The sequence below is a fragment of the Camelus ferus genome, chromosome 26, assembly GCF_009834535.1.
Source record: "Camelus ferus isolate YT-003-E chromosome 26, BCGSAC_Cfer_1.0, whole genome shotgun sequence".
Taxonomy (NCBI): Eukaryota; Metazoa; Chordata; class Mammalia; order Artiodactyla; family Camelidae; genus Camelus; species Camelus ferus.
The window spans coordinates 24,019,395-24,038,403 of NC_045721.1; the positions used below are offsets into that span (position 1 = coordinate 24,019,395).

Consider the following 19,009-nt stretch of genomic DNA (forward strand, 5'->3'; position numbering starts at 1 on the left):
AGCTGGCATGCCCACGGTCCGCAGTGACTGGCGGGAGAAGCAGCAGTCCTGCCTGGCATGTGAAATGCTGAGCCACTCAGCAGAGTCCCTGCGGTCCTGCCTGCTGGACTGCACAGCCATCTGCCCACCTCTGAGCTGCGGCCCCTTGCCGGCCACGGTGCGGACTTCCAGGAATCTAAACAGTTATCTTCCACATGTGATGTTACTGGGCTGCCAGACTCCGAGTTAACGTCAAGTCACACTGTATTTTACTGCTTGTGATTAAAAAAAAAAAATCCAGCAAGATTCCAAAATCAGAGCAAGGCATGAGTCTTTCAACAGATGTTTTAAAAGACAGGAAAACGAATTAGGAATGAGGTTTCTGATCATTCGACTAATGACTGTCTTTCTGATGCCTGTTCTTTTCTAGCTTGAGAACTACATCCAGGACAACATGAAGAAAGAAATGGTAGAGATACAGCAGAACGCGGTGCAGAACCAGACTGCCGTGATGATAGAAATAGGAACCAACCTACTAAACCAAACAGCAGAGCAAACCCGGAAGTTAACCGATGTTGAAGCTCAGGTGGGTCGTGACAGCCAGACGTGCAGCAGCACAGCATCGTGCTGCACGGCTACTGGTGAGACGATGGGAAAGCAAAGCAAGCTTGAGTAGAGGAGGGGAAAAAAGGATGTACTGACAAGAAGTTAAGAATCTGCACCCAGAGAGAAATCTAAAATCAGGACTAACTGGATGAATGAATCGAAGCAAAGCACTCGGCTTCCCTGGGCCTCTGGGGTTTTAACCATAAAATGGGGAGTTGGCTGGACTGACTGCCAAGTTCCCTTTTAGCTTTAAGATTCTATAAGCTATCGATGAATAGTAGTAGGAAAGAAGAAAATGAAATATGAAAACATTAGAAGAATAACAGTAAACCATTAAAACAAAATTCACCCAGAGCTACGCTGAATGACACAAAACCTGGTAAGAGGAGCCCAGGTGGGGAAAGAGTGCCGTTGGAGCGATTTACGGAGATGCGCCAAGTTCAAGCCTCATCATCGGTGAATCAGCTTTCTGGTTCCTAACCCTGGCTTTTTTTATAGGCTTATGAAGTTATACGTCATACTGCTCTGAGTTATACATAATGCTCCCCCCAAAAGTAGATTTAATCGTAAACGACTCCCATGACACACAATTCCACTTCGCTACTCAAGCTAAAGGACCGAGCAATGCCAAGTGTCAGCCAGGAGGGGAAGGGAGGTGGGAGAAGGCCCGAGCCTTCCGGCTGAGAGAAGCCCGCGTGGGGAAGGGCCCAGCGTTTCTCCTACCACCTCCCGGCGAACCGCCCGGTGAGGCAGAGAAACAGCAGGGGAGGGAGGTGGGAGGGAAGACTCTGATCTGAGGGTAAAATAAGAAGTTATTTGTTTACTGCACCTTTCCACAACAGCAGAACAGCTTAGGAAAAATAAATATTTCACACAGTGGATCACAAGTTACTGAAAATTGTAATCCCAAGAGGCAGTAAAATCCAAAAAGCTGAAAAGACACAAAAATCTAAAAGTAAGTGTATCAATATATCCACTATCAATTATTAAAATAAATTAGTGATGTCTAGGTGACATTCCCACCTTTTGATAGTAAAACTGAGCAATCAAGCTCTTCCAAAAAAAAAAAAAAGTATCACATTGCCTCTGCTTCAGATAAGAGAAGCAAAAATGGATAAGATACAGAACAATGGTGTGAATCTTTGCCATCCTGTATGTCAGACTTATTAGCATTTAATGAGATTTTGTGGGGTCACATGATTAAGGAAAAAAAAAAACCATTGCAAAACCAGATATCACAAGATCCAGGAAAACAGGAAAACAGGAAGGTAGCTGGCAAGACCGGACCCTATAGGGCTCACCCCAGCACATTAAGACGCTCGAGTCTAAGCAAGGCCACCAAGGGACGGAACTCCGTACCAACTCACTCGTCGCATCTGCTGAGCAAGCTCTGTGTGAAACAGGCTTAAATCCAAATGGGAAAATTTCCAGCTAGAAAGTTCTTCTAGCCTGTCAAAGTTCTAGCCTGTCCGAGTGACAAACTCTTCAACTGGACCATGAGGGATAGTCGGAGGCCTGAGATCTTACAGGCAACCGACGACCACGTGACCTGGATAATTTAGACAGTCACCTGCAGCTGGAGGCCTTCAGAAAAGTGAAGGAAAAACACCGCAGTGGGTCCTGGGTCAGTCGGGACCCACACACCATCCCCCCTCTCTCCCCTGTTGTACTTTTTACAGTCCTTAAAGAAAAGGTCGAGTTTCCAGTTCCTTTTATCTGAAACCAACATAGAATGTTTGGGCCCAAAGAAGCTGCAGCAAACCTGCATTCCAGGTCTTACTATTAAAAGCCTGCCCTCAGGTTGGCCAGTGGCCCTGCTCATTCCCAGGAGGGCGTTCACAGTCTGAGGGCATCCAGCGCTGCCCTGCCCTGCACGGGGGCAGGGCCGGCTTGCAGGAATGACCCAGACCCGGCAAACAATGCTTCCTTCAAGGACCCTCATTCCTGGGCAACAACTCTGCCTCACGCTTACACGTGGCGTCACATCCTGAGTAGCCGCGACCCAGAGGATGTGAGTAATGGGCTCTTCCTGCTAGAAGGCGGCCAAACACGAGAGAGTCCATTCTTTACGCTGTTCAGACACAATGGGAACAGCCACACAATGTGTCACAAGCGGCCACAGAGCAAAACCCAGCTCCCACCTCACATCCATGTGACCGTTTCCGGAGGGGCTGTCAGGAGCTTCAAAATAGGAAAAAGAGAAAAGGAAAAGAGGAAAAAGAAGACTAAACAAGTGAATACAAACCAGGAAATGCCAGGCTGAAAACAAGCCACATTTTTACAGATGGCAATGTGACTTCTAAATACTTTGTTGACTGACAAACAAATGTGAGAACAGCATTTTGTTTTGAGCAGAGGAAAAGCCTCATTTCGCTTATCAACAATTTCTGACATTAAATGTGACCGTTTTATACTCCCACTTATCTCACTGTGGAAAAGAAATGACAAAATGTGGCAGAACAAGAACATCATATTATTTGACACAAACACCACTGTCCAGAACTATCATACACCTTCCGAAACAAAGACACGGTGAAAAAGTGTTTAACACACTCTGATGTAATCCTGTTCTGACACAAGCCTGTTCTGAAAGTGAAAAATAAGCCAAAATAAGCCACTTGGGTAAATAAATAACGTTTCAGTTATGTTTTCCTATAATTTAGGAACTTAACATCTAATTTAAACAATAATTAATACAGAGGAATTTTGTTTTGTTACATTCAGGTATTAAATCAGACCACAAGACTTGAACTCCAGCTTTTGGAACATTCCCTGTCTACAAACAAGTTGGAAAAACAGATTTTGGATCAGACCAGTGAAATAAACAAACTGCAAGATAAGAACAGGTAATAAAAGTACAAAAAATATATAATCCAGAAGCATATACTTTCTAGATACGAAAGCCTATTTCATTTGACTGTTAATCATAAGCGTGGCTTTCAAAATGCTGTGTTTCTTAATGCACAAGAACCTTGAGGGGGAAAGGGGAGGGAGAGCTGGGAGAAAGACACCGAGGAGGCATCACCTTCTCATCTTGTTCCACCTCTGTCCTGCCCCCACCCCATCCCTTAAAGAGTCTCTTACACTAATCCTCCAAACCCCACCTCAATATTATGGATGAATCTCTGGAAAACGACTGCCAGGGTTGTGGTTGTAACAGCCACGCTGCCCAAGGCATCTCGGTATGAACCCCACTGAGTGCCTTTGCCTCTGAGGCCTCAGTTTACTCCAATGCCAAGTGGTCTACGGCAGGAAGACTACACTTTATGGTAAACCACTGCACGTTTCATAATGCAATGTTTACTCTTACAGCATATGATAAAGTAAAAACAAAGTTAATATTGAATGTGAGTATATTAAGTAAGGTTTTTAAAAATCCTAAGAAAAGCAACAGAATATCAAAGATTATGATCAGTGGGACTGTTTTCATAGGTTTATTCCGGGGGGAGGGGACATATATGAGGATAATCATATTCGCATGTCAGGTGTGCTTATTTCCTTGTTCCTGTTCAAGACATGCATGTGTGACTTGGGGATGGTCAGGGAATACACTCCATGTCACAATTAAATAATTCCTTTGGGGGGTGGTAATTAGGTTTATTTATTTATTTATTTATTTCAATGGAGTTACTGGGGATTTGAACCCAGGACCTTGTGCATGCTAGGCATGCACTCCACCACTGAGTTATACCCTCCCCTTACAAATGATTCTTCATTCTTAACAAAAAATGACAATAAGTTTACTGTCTTAAAATCATTCTTTCTTGTTAATCAAGAACTAAGCTGAAATAATTCTTTTTGTTCTTTGGGTAACAAGTTCAACTCATTATTGATTGAGGGTTTTGAAAAACAAGTACATTTTTAATCCAAATATTTTTCTTTAATGTTTCAATTCTTCTCGTCTAAAAAGGAATAAATTAAAAGTCTGAAACCAATCATTGAGATATAACAATCTCTCTAATTTCGTTTGTTAAAATGGCCTTATTCAGTGTTGTCTACAGCAGGCTGCAGCTATGCTGGGATGCTCTGGTACTGAACATGGTTCCTGCCTCAAGTTTCTTTCCTTTTCTTTTCTTTTTTTTTTAAATAAAGTTTACTTATTTTTTTGGTGGGGGGACGTAATTAGGTTTATTTAGTATCTATTGATTCTTAGAGGAGGTAGTGGGGATTGAACTCAGGACCTCATGCGTGCTGAGCATGTGCTCTACCACTTGAGCTATACCCTCCCCCCCTTAAGTTTCTAATTTAGTACGCTACGATGCTAACACTACCATTTACACACGTCGATTATGTGACCCAGACACCACCTTTGTAAATATTTGTCAAATCGTATTGCCTTTTGCCTAGAAAAGTGTGCATCTTCTTCCCAAGTTCAGACACACTGCTTAATATTTTCATTTACCACAATATGCAAACCTTCTTACACAAAGTCAGCTTGAATTGCTGTGAAAAACAATTGACAACTTTTACTATATTTTTTGATCATCCATGATTTGGTGAGATTCTTTTCTATGTTAAAGCTTTACAATGTTTAAAATAGTAACTCCAGCCACATGGAAACCTGCCCTGTTTCCTGAGCCTTCACATGTTTTTTTTTAATCCTCCACGATTTTTCTCAGGTTAATTTGCATTTGACCAATAATGTGCTTTTCCAATAATTCAAATCCAGTTTGTATGACATTATATTTAAACTTCACAATATTTTCTCCATAAAACCACCATGTCAAACATATCTAACGAACTGAAGTCCTACGTGACTTGCAACAGCACAGCTCCACAACTGGACTGCATGCAGGCACCTGACTCAGACTGGGGTCACATAAGAGCTGTTTCCGAATGACTCGCCCTAGTAGGGGTACTGAAAGGTGTGACTTTTATCAGCTGACTTATAAAAACCGTATGTAACAAACCTGTACCTATAGGAAGAAAAATCTGCTCAGCAGCTGTAGAAATCACGTTCTCTTTTGTCACAAACATGAAATAATATGGTAATAATAATGTTTTTTCATCAACAACTGTAAATAAATAAGAAAACTGTGTTGATGAGTTTACAACTTTCAACGAGTTTGGCAGACTGTGTTTTCAGGTGTCTTAATTGTGACTAGCCTTTGTCATTTGCAAGAACAAAAATACGTGAGTGCATTGCACATTCGACAAACCATATTTTAAATTATCTTCAATAATTCCCCCAAAGTGAAACTGCTTTCTTCCTGAAACAGTTTCAGTCACCACTATAACACGTTTAGATTCACCAGCTGAAGATGAAAATTACTATGCATTTTTTCATGTTATTCTTCTTTTGATTAAGTTAGGGGCTGCTTGTATCAGTTCAACTGAAATTGTGATTACTGTTATAGTGGTTATTGTTGTTGCTAAGTACTGTCATTGACACTGTCCCCTTCTGAAGAGAGGCAATAAAAACTTATGAAAGAAACATGATTCATCCTTGATATTTCTGCCAAAAGGAGTATTTCCCCACACTTCTCAATGGACCATGAATTATGTTAACATAAAGTTAAGCCACACCCAAGTCCAGCTTCTCAGGTGATGATCAAACACAGCATCCTGTATCAGTAAATCAAATAAGCTGCTAACACAACACGCCAGGCAATGCAGGCACCCCCACTTCCTCCCTCCACCCGCCCTCACTCCTGACCACGGCACTGGCTACACTGGCCAAGCTCTTGCCGTGAATTTACACTGTATTCTCATCTGTTTTATCCCATTTGTTTAATGTCCTTCCACTAAGAAATGCTGATTTCAACTCACTAAATTGATTCCACAAGCCAGTAGTGGGTCCCAACGTGTATTTTTCAAAACGCTGCCATGGAACCTGATCTCTGAGACTCCTCACCATGCTAGTGTGGCTGGCTCATTACGCGGCGCTGCGCACAGCCAGCCTGGTCTGGGATGACCGGAGGCTGGGCTGCACTCTTCAGTCCCTGCTTACATTTAATCTTAAGATTAAATCTTTTCAGTCAGGATGTGACTGCCCTCTAGGTTATACTGGTACAGGTTTGGGAGAAAGAAATTAATGTGTTTTTTTCTTTTTAAATATCTGCCCCAAGAGTGTTCGCACCCTCATTCACACTCTCAGCCGTGGGATCATTATATCTTTTATGTCTCTCCAGAGAATATTGCAGACAACAGAAGATTGGTAGGATAACAAGTTTCAGCAACATCACTTTGAAGGTGGCATAGACTAGTGGCTTAAAAATCCCTGTATATTTCCCTTTACTTGTCAAGCATTGTAGGAGCATTTCCAAAGAGTACTGCCTGTACACTGATGGTACTAGAGATGATTTTAGGTAGAAAACAAAAATGTTATGCATTTATTTTTAGGTTATCTTTTGCTTATGGTAAATCATCTTGGTTTTCAAATTAATGAAAATGATATACAAGTTAAAAAAATAAGTAGGTTGACAAGAAAAATAACAAGAAGTAATAGTTGAAAAATGGATGTGGTAGAGTTGATGAAAGTCGAAAGCAAATGACTGCATTGCACTCATTTCTCGACTTGAGACTTTGGCAGGATACTTACTGTCATACACAATGGCTGGTTGACAATGGCTGCTGGGCTGGGATAAATTTAAAAGCCGCAACTAATAATTTTCTAATAACTTCTAATTTCTAATAATAATTGCTAGTACTGATTGTTAACGCTTCTAGGTTAAGACCTACAGTGGGTAGACAGCCCCTTGGCTGAGTAATGTTTCCAGGCTCAGAAAATGCTACTGCCCCAAAAAAGGAGTAACAGACGCACGGATTATGACTAGAAGGGGTCTCAGAGATAGTCATCTAATCTCATGCCTTCATTTTAGATAGAGATTTACTTCTAATGAAAGGCGGACTTTCATTAGGATAGAGATACACTGAGATCCAGCGAGGAGACACAGGTGGTCATGTGTAGAGGCCAGGTGCTCAGCCCCGGGCTCTCCCCAGGGACCCACAGGTGTCCCCAACACCAGAGGCACCGCCTCATTGTCCACAGTCCCCTGTAGGGAAACCATGGTCTTCAAACGCCCTGCATGTGGCAGCTTCTAATCATGCAGCTTACATTGTCACCGGGGTATTTTCCCCTCATGTCTAAGTAACAGCTGTGTCACCTGTCTAGTCTTCTCAGCAAGTTCCAGAGCTTCTGCAGGGCGGTGGCAACAATGTGTTACTTTGTAACTCTTTTAACATCATAAAGGATGCCTTATGGTGCCGTGGTCAACTAGAAATTTTAAAAATATAAACAACTGTATAAGGATTTCGCAAGTGTTTACAAAGCATGTGCCTTTGAGCGGACTTAGAAAACCGTCTGCTAACCAACCATCATTTCCCTTTACAAGTTTCCTGGAAAAGAAAGTACTGGATATGGAAGATAAGCACATAGTTCAACTTCAGTCGATAAAAGAAGAGAAAGATGAGCTCCAGGTGTTGGTGTCCAAGCAAAATTCCATCATTGAAGAACTAGAGAAACAACTGGTGACCGCCACGGTGAATAATTCAGTCCTCCAAAAGCAGCAGCACGAGCTGATGGAGACAGTTCATAATTTATTGACCATGATATCGACATCAAACTGTAAGTAGAGTTTATAGGTAATTTTCTCTTCAGTTTTAATTGCTGCTAGTCGACGACACTTTCGTAATGCTAAGAAGATCCTCACCCTTCAGAAAAGGCACTATTTCTCTTCCATAATTCATATGAAATTTTTCCAGGGTCTCAATATGGAACCAATTAAAAAGGAGGAAGCGGGGAGGGAAGTTTATATTATACTATTATGAGGCAAAACACCCCAAACACATTTTGACTCATGGGCTCGAAGAGCCTACTGTGAGTTAGTTCCATCATTAACTAGATGTATGGGGCTGGGCAAGTTACTAAGCCACAGTGGACCATTTTATTTTTCAAGTGGGAAAAACATCACTAGGCCCACAGGGTTGTTGTGAAGATTAAATGAGATACTATTTGCAGTAACTGGCATTAAACGGGCACCCAAGAAATGCCAGTTTCTCTCACCACATCCTCAACTGCATCTCGCCTTCCTTATTCCTGTTTCACCTTTCAGCTTCTCTTAGGTATCCGAGGGAAGAAGGGATGCCTCCTCAGTCATTAATTACAGACGGGATACACAACCTGCGTGGTGTTTTCACTCTTAAACACTGGGTCTTGTCCTTACGATGGTCTGTCTCATCATGCCCTTTCCACTGTATTCTCTGGACGCAGATGTACTTTACACAGGAATGATGTAGCGACATCCTTCCCTTCCGTAAGAAATACGCTCTCGCGTTTCCCTTGAGTCGCAGTCATCCTGGCGTTAATAACAGAGACACGTAAACAAGGGTTCTACTTAAACAAGGAAGCAAACAAACAAAAACAGCGGCATAATCTTGATGCCAAGTGTAAGGTGTCACGCCAGGTGCCAGGTTGCAGCATGTGCCTTCCAGCTAGAGTTTCACTCCTGTAATTTAGAAAAATCATATATACTTTTTTTCACATTCATAGAAAAGGCAAAGACAATCATCTGGCGCCTGGTGGAACCAAGACAGTGTGAAGGGTGAGCTTTGAGGAGCAGAGAAAATCACGTGGCTCAGAGCCAGGCAGAAAATAGGCGTGTGGGGGTGGGGCGGGGGCAGAGCAGCAGCGGAGGCCCCGCCCCGTGTGCCTCCCACACCCCACCAGAGACCTAGACCTCCGTGGGCCTCTAGAATGAAATAGAAATTAATACCTGCAAAAATACATTTTTTTTTAATGTGGCAAAAAAGGGATTGGGAAATCTAAATGCTGAGAGCAGAACTGGAAAGAATTTCAGTCCTAGACTTTTTAGACTTAAAGGAAGAGTTTCAAAGACACATAAATGAATGTCAGGTTCCTCTTCAACACGAGCTATTAGGAGACAGTCGCTAAAATTCCAAAGAATGCCAAATGTCTTCGCCCAACAGTCTACAAAAATGTATAAAGACTTGGCCTCACATACACAAAAAGAAAGGAAACTACACACCACGGCCTCCGTAGGGTAGTGGCTAGTGGGCCACAGGTGCAGTCTTTGTTGAGCGAACACTGTTTCCAGTAAGTTCTCTTTCATTCTTCCGTAGGAGCTTTATCTGAGTCTACTCAAGATGGAAGATTTTTTTTTAGAAGTATTATTTTATTTTGCCTGATTGTGAAGTGCTTGCATTACATACAGTTGATGAGAGAAAGAAGGAACCATGGATAATTGGCAACCAGTCTTTGAGAATTATGATGAAATAGGCTGAAAGAGTAGCTTTTTCTGCATCTCTTTTACTTACTGTAAGAATTCAAATGTAATAAGACTTACCAAATAGCTGCATCTCGAAATAATAAACCTTTCTTTTCATGAACTCCCTTTAAAAGCTTTCCTATTTTTAAAAAGCAGCTAAGAACTCCCTGGTTGCTAAGGAAGAACAAATCATCTTCCGAGACTGCGCGGACGCGTTCAAAGCGGGACTGACAACCAGTGGCGTCTACGCACTCAGGTTCCCGAACTCCACCGAAGAGAAAAAGGTAAGGCTCCCAGCCACCTCCCTGGCTCAGCGGAGGAGCCGCTCGTTCACACGCCCCCGCGGCTTCCAGCTTCACTCAAGCAGAGCGAGGCACACTGACCCCACACAGAGGACCGGCCGAGGGCTCCGAGTCCAACCACTGTGCACAGGACACTGACGACGCAAAGTAACGATGTAGGCAGAGCTGTCTTATCACGTCCCTGTCCTGTGCAGAAGGTAATCTGCTTGTATTCCCCTTGCATTTGGCTTGATCGTGCATCCTGACAGTTGTTTGCCTTGAAGTGTCAGACTCACTTCATTCATCTTAAAGAAAATATCTTCCAGATACCAGAGTTCAAATAAGCAGAGTTTATCTTTCAATCGTTATTTCAAGTAACAATGGGATTCCATCCATCCACCCTCCCACAAAAAAGGCTCATTCAGCTGGCAACTAAACCAATCACACACACGTTTCTCTGAGATGACCATGGCACTCTGAAGTGCAGAAGTGATTGACACACATCTCCCACTTCATCAGACAGAATATGAAAGACATGCACTCAGCAGTAGAGGTTTAATAAAATGAATAATATTTACTGCATTGTCAGAGACATCCTGAAGTGAAATTGGCTTTTTCACCCCAGTTGCAAGCCTATGACTGAAGCACACAGTGACCCCAGCACGGCTGGTGCCGTTTCCTTGGTTCACTCTAGGGGTCTGGTCATGTCACTCCCTAGTGCTTCTGCACCATCAGTGCCAAGGCTGTCACAGCACCCAAGGCCAAGGACGTGTGGTTATGGAGACAGTTCCGGCCCATGGACCTGCTGGGGTGGGGTATTCTGACCCCATCTGATGGGCTGGAAGACTCACATCACATCATCAGAGATTTGTGACCTCAGAGATTTGTTACTTCAAGATGTAAGCACAATCACTAAGCATTAAGTGAACCAGCAACCAGAACTCAGCATCGGGAGGAGCCAGTGTACAGCCTAACTCGGTTGTTCTTGGTTACCCCGGATGTCTCAGGGAGCATGGCTCCCGAAGTTGCTTTGGGAGACATTCAGTTTTAGATGAGAAAGAAAAGTCATTTCCCAGGGGAATATCTCAATGTGGCTTCTTTTACAGGTTTGATAAGGTAAAGGAACGTTATATGAGAATGAGTGTGAAGTGTTTAATATTGGATGACTGGTATGTTCAGTGTCCATACATATGTTTACATCTAACTGTAAAAACAGCCACCCACTGAACAAACAGAAACACTTAACGGAAAAGGCACCCAATGGTCTATTAAAATGGACATTTCAGAGGGTCCTGAAAGCGTTATCTCTTTGAACTCAGAACTGCCCTCAGTATTTAACGTGGTAATAAAGACAACACTTTTAAGATACAAACATTAAGGATTTAAAGACATGAAATTTGAAACAACACACACTTGATTATTAATTTAAAAGACAAATACAGTGCTATTCAAAATAATACTTTCCAAAGAAGTCTTTCTAATTCATTTATGCTGCTCTAAATCAACCTTGAAATTCAGTTAATGTCCCCAGCACCGTAGAAGCAGTGCATTAGGGGGAGAGAAAACCCAGACTGTTGCAGATGAAAAGGTAACGAACACACTTTATAGGAAGCCTTTCACTCCCTTCTGCTATCCAGTTTTCACGGCAACTTTTTGTGCGCTATTGTCTGTCACCAGGTGTTGGTCTCTTCCTGGCCTGAAAGTAAGGGGACAGTGACAGGGCGGGGGGGGGGGGCTGAGTAAGATGGGAACGCCACGGATGCAAGTCCAGAGCGACACTCACCATCCTGCTGTGCGAGTGTTTCCTGACTTAGTGCCGTGTGCCCCAACCCAGTGCACCGTCCCCACCCGATGGCCTTACCACGGCAGCGTTCTGCAGGGAGATGAGAGTGCACAGCTCTGGGCTGATGTCTCAGGTCACGGCTGGCGGCGTTAGGATTTATGTTTTTTTTACACATATGCAGGAAAAATAACTCATTTACACAGTGGGGAACAACAATCTTTGAAAACTCGATTTTTTCATCTCCAAAATATACAGTCCAGGTGAAGTTACCTCTGGAGTCCCTCCCAGACTTCAGACTCCATAATTCACAGTCTGACTGATCTAAGGCGAGAGAGTCGGACAGGCTTGGGTTTAAACCCTGACTCTGCCAATGTGCACTTCTCAGCAAGTCAGCTCAAGTGTGTGGGGTCTTGGCTTCCTCACCTGTCACGTGACATGATGTGCCAGTCGTGGAGAGAGGTTTCCAGGTGAGAAGGATTCAGGACTTACCGTCCCCTTGGTGCATGGCAGTTGTCACATGTCGGCTGCCCCCAGAGACTGCCAGGCGAGCTCCCCGCGTGGGTGAGGGATGAAGGCACCCTTGCCTGCCCTGTTTCATCTGATTCAAGAAAAGAATGCTCGGCAGATCTTTGGGCAGATCTTTTCCAAAAGAAGCCTAAAGATGTCAAGTTTATTTTTGAAGACCTCATTAGGTTTCTGCACAAGATAGACACTTCAAGATGGCACTTACTGGAAGCATTTGAGGTTACGTTTTTGCTAGTTAGAGACGAAACAGTCTCCTTCCCTGAATTTCATAGAATACCTGACTCCTAACGTTTATCTGTGTGCAGTTTAGCCTCTCACCACGGCCTCAGAGCTTTTAAGCCTGACATGTAAATCAAGCGTTATTTGCTGAAAGGCCCAAGCTGTGGAGCCAGATCTCAGGTCCCGGCACCGCCAGAGCACGCGCGTCCAAGGCATTTGCCGCCCTCGGGTTTGCTGTGATTGGCGCGGTGAGGTCTTGGGCATTATCTGCCTTTTGGACCTTGCTACGATCGACTACATCATTTTTCATCAGTCCCTTTGGGCTACGTGGATAACTACTTGAACACTGTCTTCCTCTGGAAGCGTCACGACCCAGCTAACCGTAATATTTCAGTCCTATAACTGCTCGGCTCTTTCTTCCTCATCTGGACAGAGTAATACTAAGACAGCGTTCTCACGATCCTATCCTTGTCCCTAATGGGCTAGAGAATGGTGGGGCTCAGACCATCCCCACACCAGCCCCTAGTCTTGACTGATGCCCCTACCAGGATGAACTCCTTCTCTGATTTAAGTATCAGTGACTGCATCAGGGCGATTCTGACCAGGAAGAAGCAAGTGTTCCTGGAATGAAGGCAGGCTCGCTGGGAACCGCCCAGTATGCCGTTCAGGGGACGGGCGTTAACGGGTGTGCCCAACTCCTCAGGCCAGTGGGCCTTATTCAGTTTACCAAATGGAGCTTTTAAGACAGACAGAGAGACAGACAGACACACACACACACACTGCCTGAAGGGAGCAGTACTGACCGTCTTGTGGACCAGACACAAGTAAGGGGCAGTATCACTTATGAACTGATTTCAACTTGGAGCTGCGTGCAGGGACTTTCGGCCTGTTAACAAGAGTCAAGTTTCTCTGTAGCAGCAGACACATCACAGAAGTAGGAATTAGAGAAACCTTATTCAAGTCCTAAATGCCACTTAATTGCTGAATGACTCTGATCAAATTAACCCACCTTTACCCCATCTTTTCTCCTTCTAACAACACAGGATTACAGTATCATGGCAGAGCTGCTGTGAGATCACAGGTAGCATGCAGAGCATGGAGCAGCACTTGGCCCAGAGGGCTGCTCGGGGATGGAGCGATGATAATGCACGCCATCAGCACAGGAGATCCACTTAGCAGATCTGTGGGGTCCCCGTGTATCCACTTAGCAGATCTGTGGGGTCCCCGTGTCTGACTGATGTGAAACAAGGGAATCATTCTATTCTTAATCAATGTAACTTTCTTTAGTGGAACATATGTGTCCACACACGAGGATCTTCGGGAAATCGATAAGGGCCAAATGGCCTTCCCAAGAGCCTGGACTAGCAAGAGGTCTACAGAGGTCTAACCCCAGCTCTCTGTCCCCTGGAGACGAGACCGCAGGCAAGCGCCGAACATGAAGGGGCAGGGCTCGGCCCCCATGGGTTCTCCTTTTGCCCCCGCTTCTAGGATTTAGCTCACAAATGCAGACTGGTTCACATCTAAACTTACTCTGTCCAAATGGTCTCCATTATTCTCCCTAAAAGACCATGGAAAATGACAAAGGAAGAATACTTCTGGTTGGTTTTGAACCTTAACTTTCGCATTTATACCTTGTAGGCTGTAGGTAAATTTATCTTAACTTTCTGGAAAACATCTTCGTTCCACTATAATCTCATTATTTAAAACTAGTTGTATAATCTTGCTTTCAATCTTGCTTTTTTAATTTCATAATAATAAAACTCCAGCTGTGCTGAAATTGAGCACGCATGCTCTTAGCCCAAGAAAGAATTTTTTGTCCTGAAGAGTTTAAACCCACCAAGCCAGTTTAAAGCAGAAATCAAAAGAGCTGGGAAGAGAAATACAGTGGGCAGTGAGCAAAGTGCAAAGATGCATGACATCAGGACGTGTGGGCAGAGCTGTGGGGACCCGCTCGGGTCACACACACCATAGTGGGTACCCGGGGCCCCTGCCCCTGGTTCTGAGGGACAAACCAGGAAACCCGACTTGGATCCCACAGGGGACGCTAAGAGTCCCACAGCATAGCAGGAGTCTTGGAGACCCTACAAGAGTCTCCCTTTACACAACTCCCTGGAGAGCTGATCGGGACTGGTGACCATCGTAAAGGTCTCCAGGGCTGTGAACACGAGTGCGTGGATTTCTACAGGCTGCAGACGAGAGTTGGAGCCAGTCGGCCAACATGTCACATCTACCATGACTCTCTCAGGAACAGCGATCTCTGGGTCAGCCACTGGGGTGGGGCTTTAGCCTGGAACACATGACGACCAGGTCACATGCTCATCGACACGTTGTGTTAGGTTACTGTTTATTTTTCGTCATCATTTTAAATTCATGGTTTTCACTTTCTTTAAAATCCCCTGTTTCTTGGAAGACCACAGAGATTTACCCCAGAGAACCCCATCAGCCTGGTCTTATTATAGGTATCTCCGTTCATCCCATTTCTGTTATTTAAGACCCAAGTGAGGGACGGTTCCCAGGCAGTAATTACGCATTCCCGTTGCAGGCTTACTGTGACATGGAGACTGGCGGAGGTGGGTGGACGATTATTCAGCGACGTGAAGATGGCAGTGTCGATTTTCAGAGGACTTGGAGAGAATATAAAGTGGTACGTACGGATATTCTGTAAACCATCTGAAAATAATTTGCTTTGTGAAAACTAACTTTGAGAATGTGCAGAATCTTTGCCACAAATCCAAAACTAACCAATGACTTCTGACCTTTTTTTTTTTTAACTGAAAGATTCTTTTTAACTGGTGTTTCAGTCTCCCTGTTAAAGAATGGTCCTGTCAATATAAGATGAACTATATATCAAACAAAAGGTGTGCTGTGGGGAAGTATAGCTCGGTGGTAGAGTGGGTGCTTAGCATGCACGAGGTCCTGGGTTCAATCCCCAGTGCCTCCACTAAAAATAAATAAATAAAATAAAATAAGTAAACCTACTCACCCCTTCCTCCCAAATTAATTTCATAGATCAAGTACAAAAAAAATGAAAAAATGCACTCGAATGATAGGGTTACTTTTAACGGCAGGATCAGCATTTTTTTTTGGTAAACTGTCTCATGGGGACTCACACAGCCACAGACTAAGCTGTTTATGCTTATGCTTCTGTAGGTGGTTCCCCAAGCCGTTCTAACTATTCCAAAACTAATTTTCGTCCAGTAACAGCTTAGTTTCTTAAAGCTGACCTCTTAAAAAAATATATTTCTTACATGGAAGACTCCAAATTTTCAGAGTACAGGAAGGAGTTTCAGCTGAGTATTTGAAGGTTACCCTGTGCTAAACTGATGGACTGTTGATTTCAAATACGTGAAGAAAAAAATAAATAAATGAAGTCAGTGAATTTTAACACTTGGGTTACAGGGATTTGGGAACCCTTCAGGCGAGCACTGGCTGGGAAACGAGTTTGTTTCACAAGTGACTAATCAGAAACGCTACGTGCTCAAAATACACCTGAAAGACTGGGAAGGGAACGAGGCCTACTCACTGTACGAGCACTTCTCTCTCTCAGGTGAAGACCTCAACTACAGGTAAGTCACTGACGCGGCACCGAGAAACGCTAAAGGGTTTGCTGGGTGATTATTCCAGCAAGTGAAAACCCCACTGTGGTAACCGGAATCTAGACCACTCACAGCTGCCTTAAAGGGGAGAAGATTCTGCTTCTCAGGGTTCTTTGCTGCCTTTAGGGAAGTTTCTTTAGTTTTAACATTCTCAGTTTGATTTTAACAATATAAAGGAAGCTTCCTGAGGACAGTATTTTGGCGTTTTTGTTTGTTTGGTTTTTATTGCATTCATGAAGTTTTGTTTTTAGAATAAGAGCAGAATAAGAAAGCTGAAGAGGTAAATATTAAGCCTAAATTATCCTAATTTTCATTTACCAGGAGGCTCCTTTTATGCATTGGTAGTATATTTGTTAATTTACTTTTATGGAGGTATAGTCGATTTATAGTGTTGTGTTAGTTTCAGGTGTGCAGCACAGTGACTCAGTTGTACATACATATATAGTCTTTTTCAGATTCTTTTCCATGATAGGTTATTACATGCTATACAGTAGGACCTTGTTGTTTACCTGCTTTACATATAGTAGTCTGTACGTGTTAATCCCAAACTCCTAATCTGTCTGTCCCCCTCACCTGAGGACAGTACTCTGCTGCGTTTGCTGTGTATCCTCAAAGTGCAGAGGAGCCCTGCCCGGTGGATGAGGGGCATTCAACAACTACTTGTAGAACAGGCGAATGTTGTGTCTCTGTGATAAAATATCTCACCAACATCACAAAAGATGCATATGTATGACTATACTCTTTGCTTCCAGAAGGGTTTGAAAAGTTAAATCTGTCTTTTGGCAGTTGAAACACACTCAGTTGTTATGTTCCACCCCAAAGTCACAACGAGGTGCCAAGTTCAGAAGTGGCGGGATTAGGTGGGCTGGCTGGGCAGTCTGGTCCTGCTCGCTGCTGTAGAAAGACTCGCCCATTCACAGCACTCCATCAGTAGCTGCCTCCTCCCAACCATTTGGTGGGGCTAATCTTGAATGTTCCAAGAAAATCATGGGCAACTCTGCCTGGGAATGTACCTCTGGCTCTAAAACGCTGTGAGAACAGAGACAGAGGGCAGCAGAGGGGTCCTGACAATCCACTGTGCCAGCACAGTAAAGGCTCGTACGTCTGCACTGTTACGCGGAGAGATGCTCAGAAAAGCATGTTATCGGCGGGGCAGAGAAGGGAGCTGCAGTGCCAGATGGCAACGCAGGAATTGGTCTGAGAAGGCACAACACAACGGTTCACTCGCCAGCATGGCCCCAGGGGAGTCTAGAGAGCAATCAGTGATTCTGGTGGTCATGGAGCACACATTCTGAAACACCCTCTCCAAGGTCAGACATTAATGGTGAAGTTCAATAGAACATCACAGGAGACAGGCGTCAATGGCCTACAGTCTCATCTAAATCTCACTAATGCCCAGCTCAGACCCTCTGCTCAGGAGCAAATCCAAGAGCTGAGTCGTTTGGGGAAAAACCATGATTTCGAAGTCCTTGAGCTGGTTTCCTAGGAGTGGCTCGTGATGGACAGAATGGGAAATGGGCTGAAAGCCAGCTTGCTGAACCGCTACCTGAGAACTGTCTGGTGTCCAGGGTCCTGCTTTATGAACAGTGGGCCAAAATTCAGAAACACATTTTGAAAACAGATAATGTACGGCAAACACTGACACAACTTCTAAGAAGGCAGGGAAACACAGCCCATCATCTCAGAAAGAGCAGGGCTCTCCGGGAGATACTGACTGAGATGAATGAACAGACAGGTGTTTGGGCCTCACTGCAGCCCCAGATTGACTCCAAAGAGATCAAAACTTCACTGAATTTTCAGACATGAGTGGTTGGTCACTGTTTTACCTCCAAGCTAAATATTTTTTCAACTGGCAACAGTTAGGAATCTACAAGAGAGGAATTTTTAAAAAAGGAAAAAAAAAAAAAGAAAAAAGAGAAAAGAAACACAAAAATTAGGGATTAGACTGTTTATATAAGATTTTACAAAATGGGTCATTACCCTCGTATGCTGACATTATAAAAATATTTTAAAATGTGACGGTTCTCAACAGATATTTCCCTTAGAAATGCAGTCAACTTTTAGATATGCTATTTTTAAAAGAACACATTTGTTTAAAGCTCAGTTTAATTTACTTGGCAGTATAGGACAGATATTACACTAAAAAAATTATTATCCTAATAAAACATGTCAATGTGATAAGAAAACTGCTAATGTGACTAAAACTTAAAACAGCTACAGAGGTTTCATAATGCCAATTGTATGTAGTGACTAAGTTGTTTTTTCTAAAAAAAGTTTTCCCCAAATGCTGGAAAACTGAAAGATACATGTTATAAGAATGGATAAATACATCAGTAGAATATGATTCTTTTTACTAAAACTGAAAGCTATTTGTATATGAAACATTAAGAATTGGTCACTTTTCACAAACATTCTGGCAGTTCTATACAAACACTGAGGTTTAATTATTAAATGCGGCCACTACCTCTCCCTTTACTCGGCTGTGATTACAGAAGCAACAGATGCCAATATAACGCTATTTCAAGAACGTGACCGTTCTTCATAATCAAACTTTAAAAGAAGGCAACTTTAAACCAATGGGCCATACAAATAGAGGTGTCTTAAAAGATACAACCTTTCTAGTAGAGACTCATAAAAAAAAATAGTATTCTCCCTTATTTTGCTTTGGGGAAATTTAATGAGTTCCACTAGAACTGAGATTGTTCAGAGGAGACAGGAGAGTTAAAAGGGGAGTGGTTTATCTCAGTTCAATCTATGGTTAATGAGAAGGGCCTGGATGGAAATTCAAGTGTT

General features: G+C 43.3%; 2 protein-coding genes across 3 annotated transcripts in view; one reads left to right on the forward strand and one right to left on the reverse strand.

Annotated features, from left to right (window-relative positions):
- MCPH1 (microcephalin 1) overlaps positions 1-19,009 on the reverse strand; it is a 204,691-nt gene that overhangs the window by 86,282 nt on the left and 99,400 nt on the right.
- The window catches only part of ANGPT2 (angiopoietin 2), a 51,607-nt gene that overhangs the window by 26,830 nt on the left and 5,768 nt on the right, over positions 1-19,009 (forward strand). Inside the window, exons 2-7 of one of the 2 annotated variants that reach the window (XM_006178232.3) lie at positions 410-565; positions 3,310-3,431; positions 7,920-8,152; positions 9,966-10,096; positions 15,163-15,264; positions 16,020-16,186. In XM_006178232.3, the coding sequence (XP_006178294.1) occupies positions 410-565; positions 3,310-3,431; positions 7,920-8,152; positions 9,966-10,096; positions 15,163-15,264; positions 16,020-16,186 (911 nt within the window). The remainder of the gene's footprint in view (positions 1-409; positions 566-3,309; positions 3,432-7,919; positions 8,153-9,965; positions 10,097-15,162; positions 15,265-16,019; positions 16,187-19,009) is intronic. The other variant, XM_006178234.3, reaches the window with a different exon arrangement.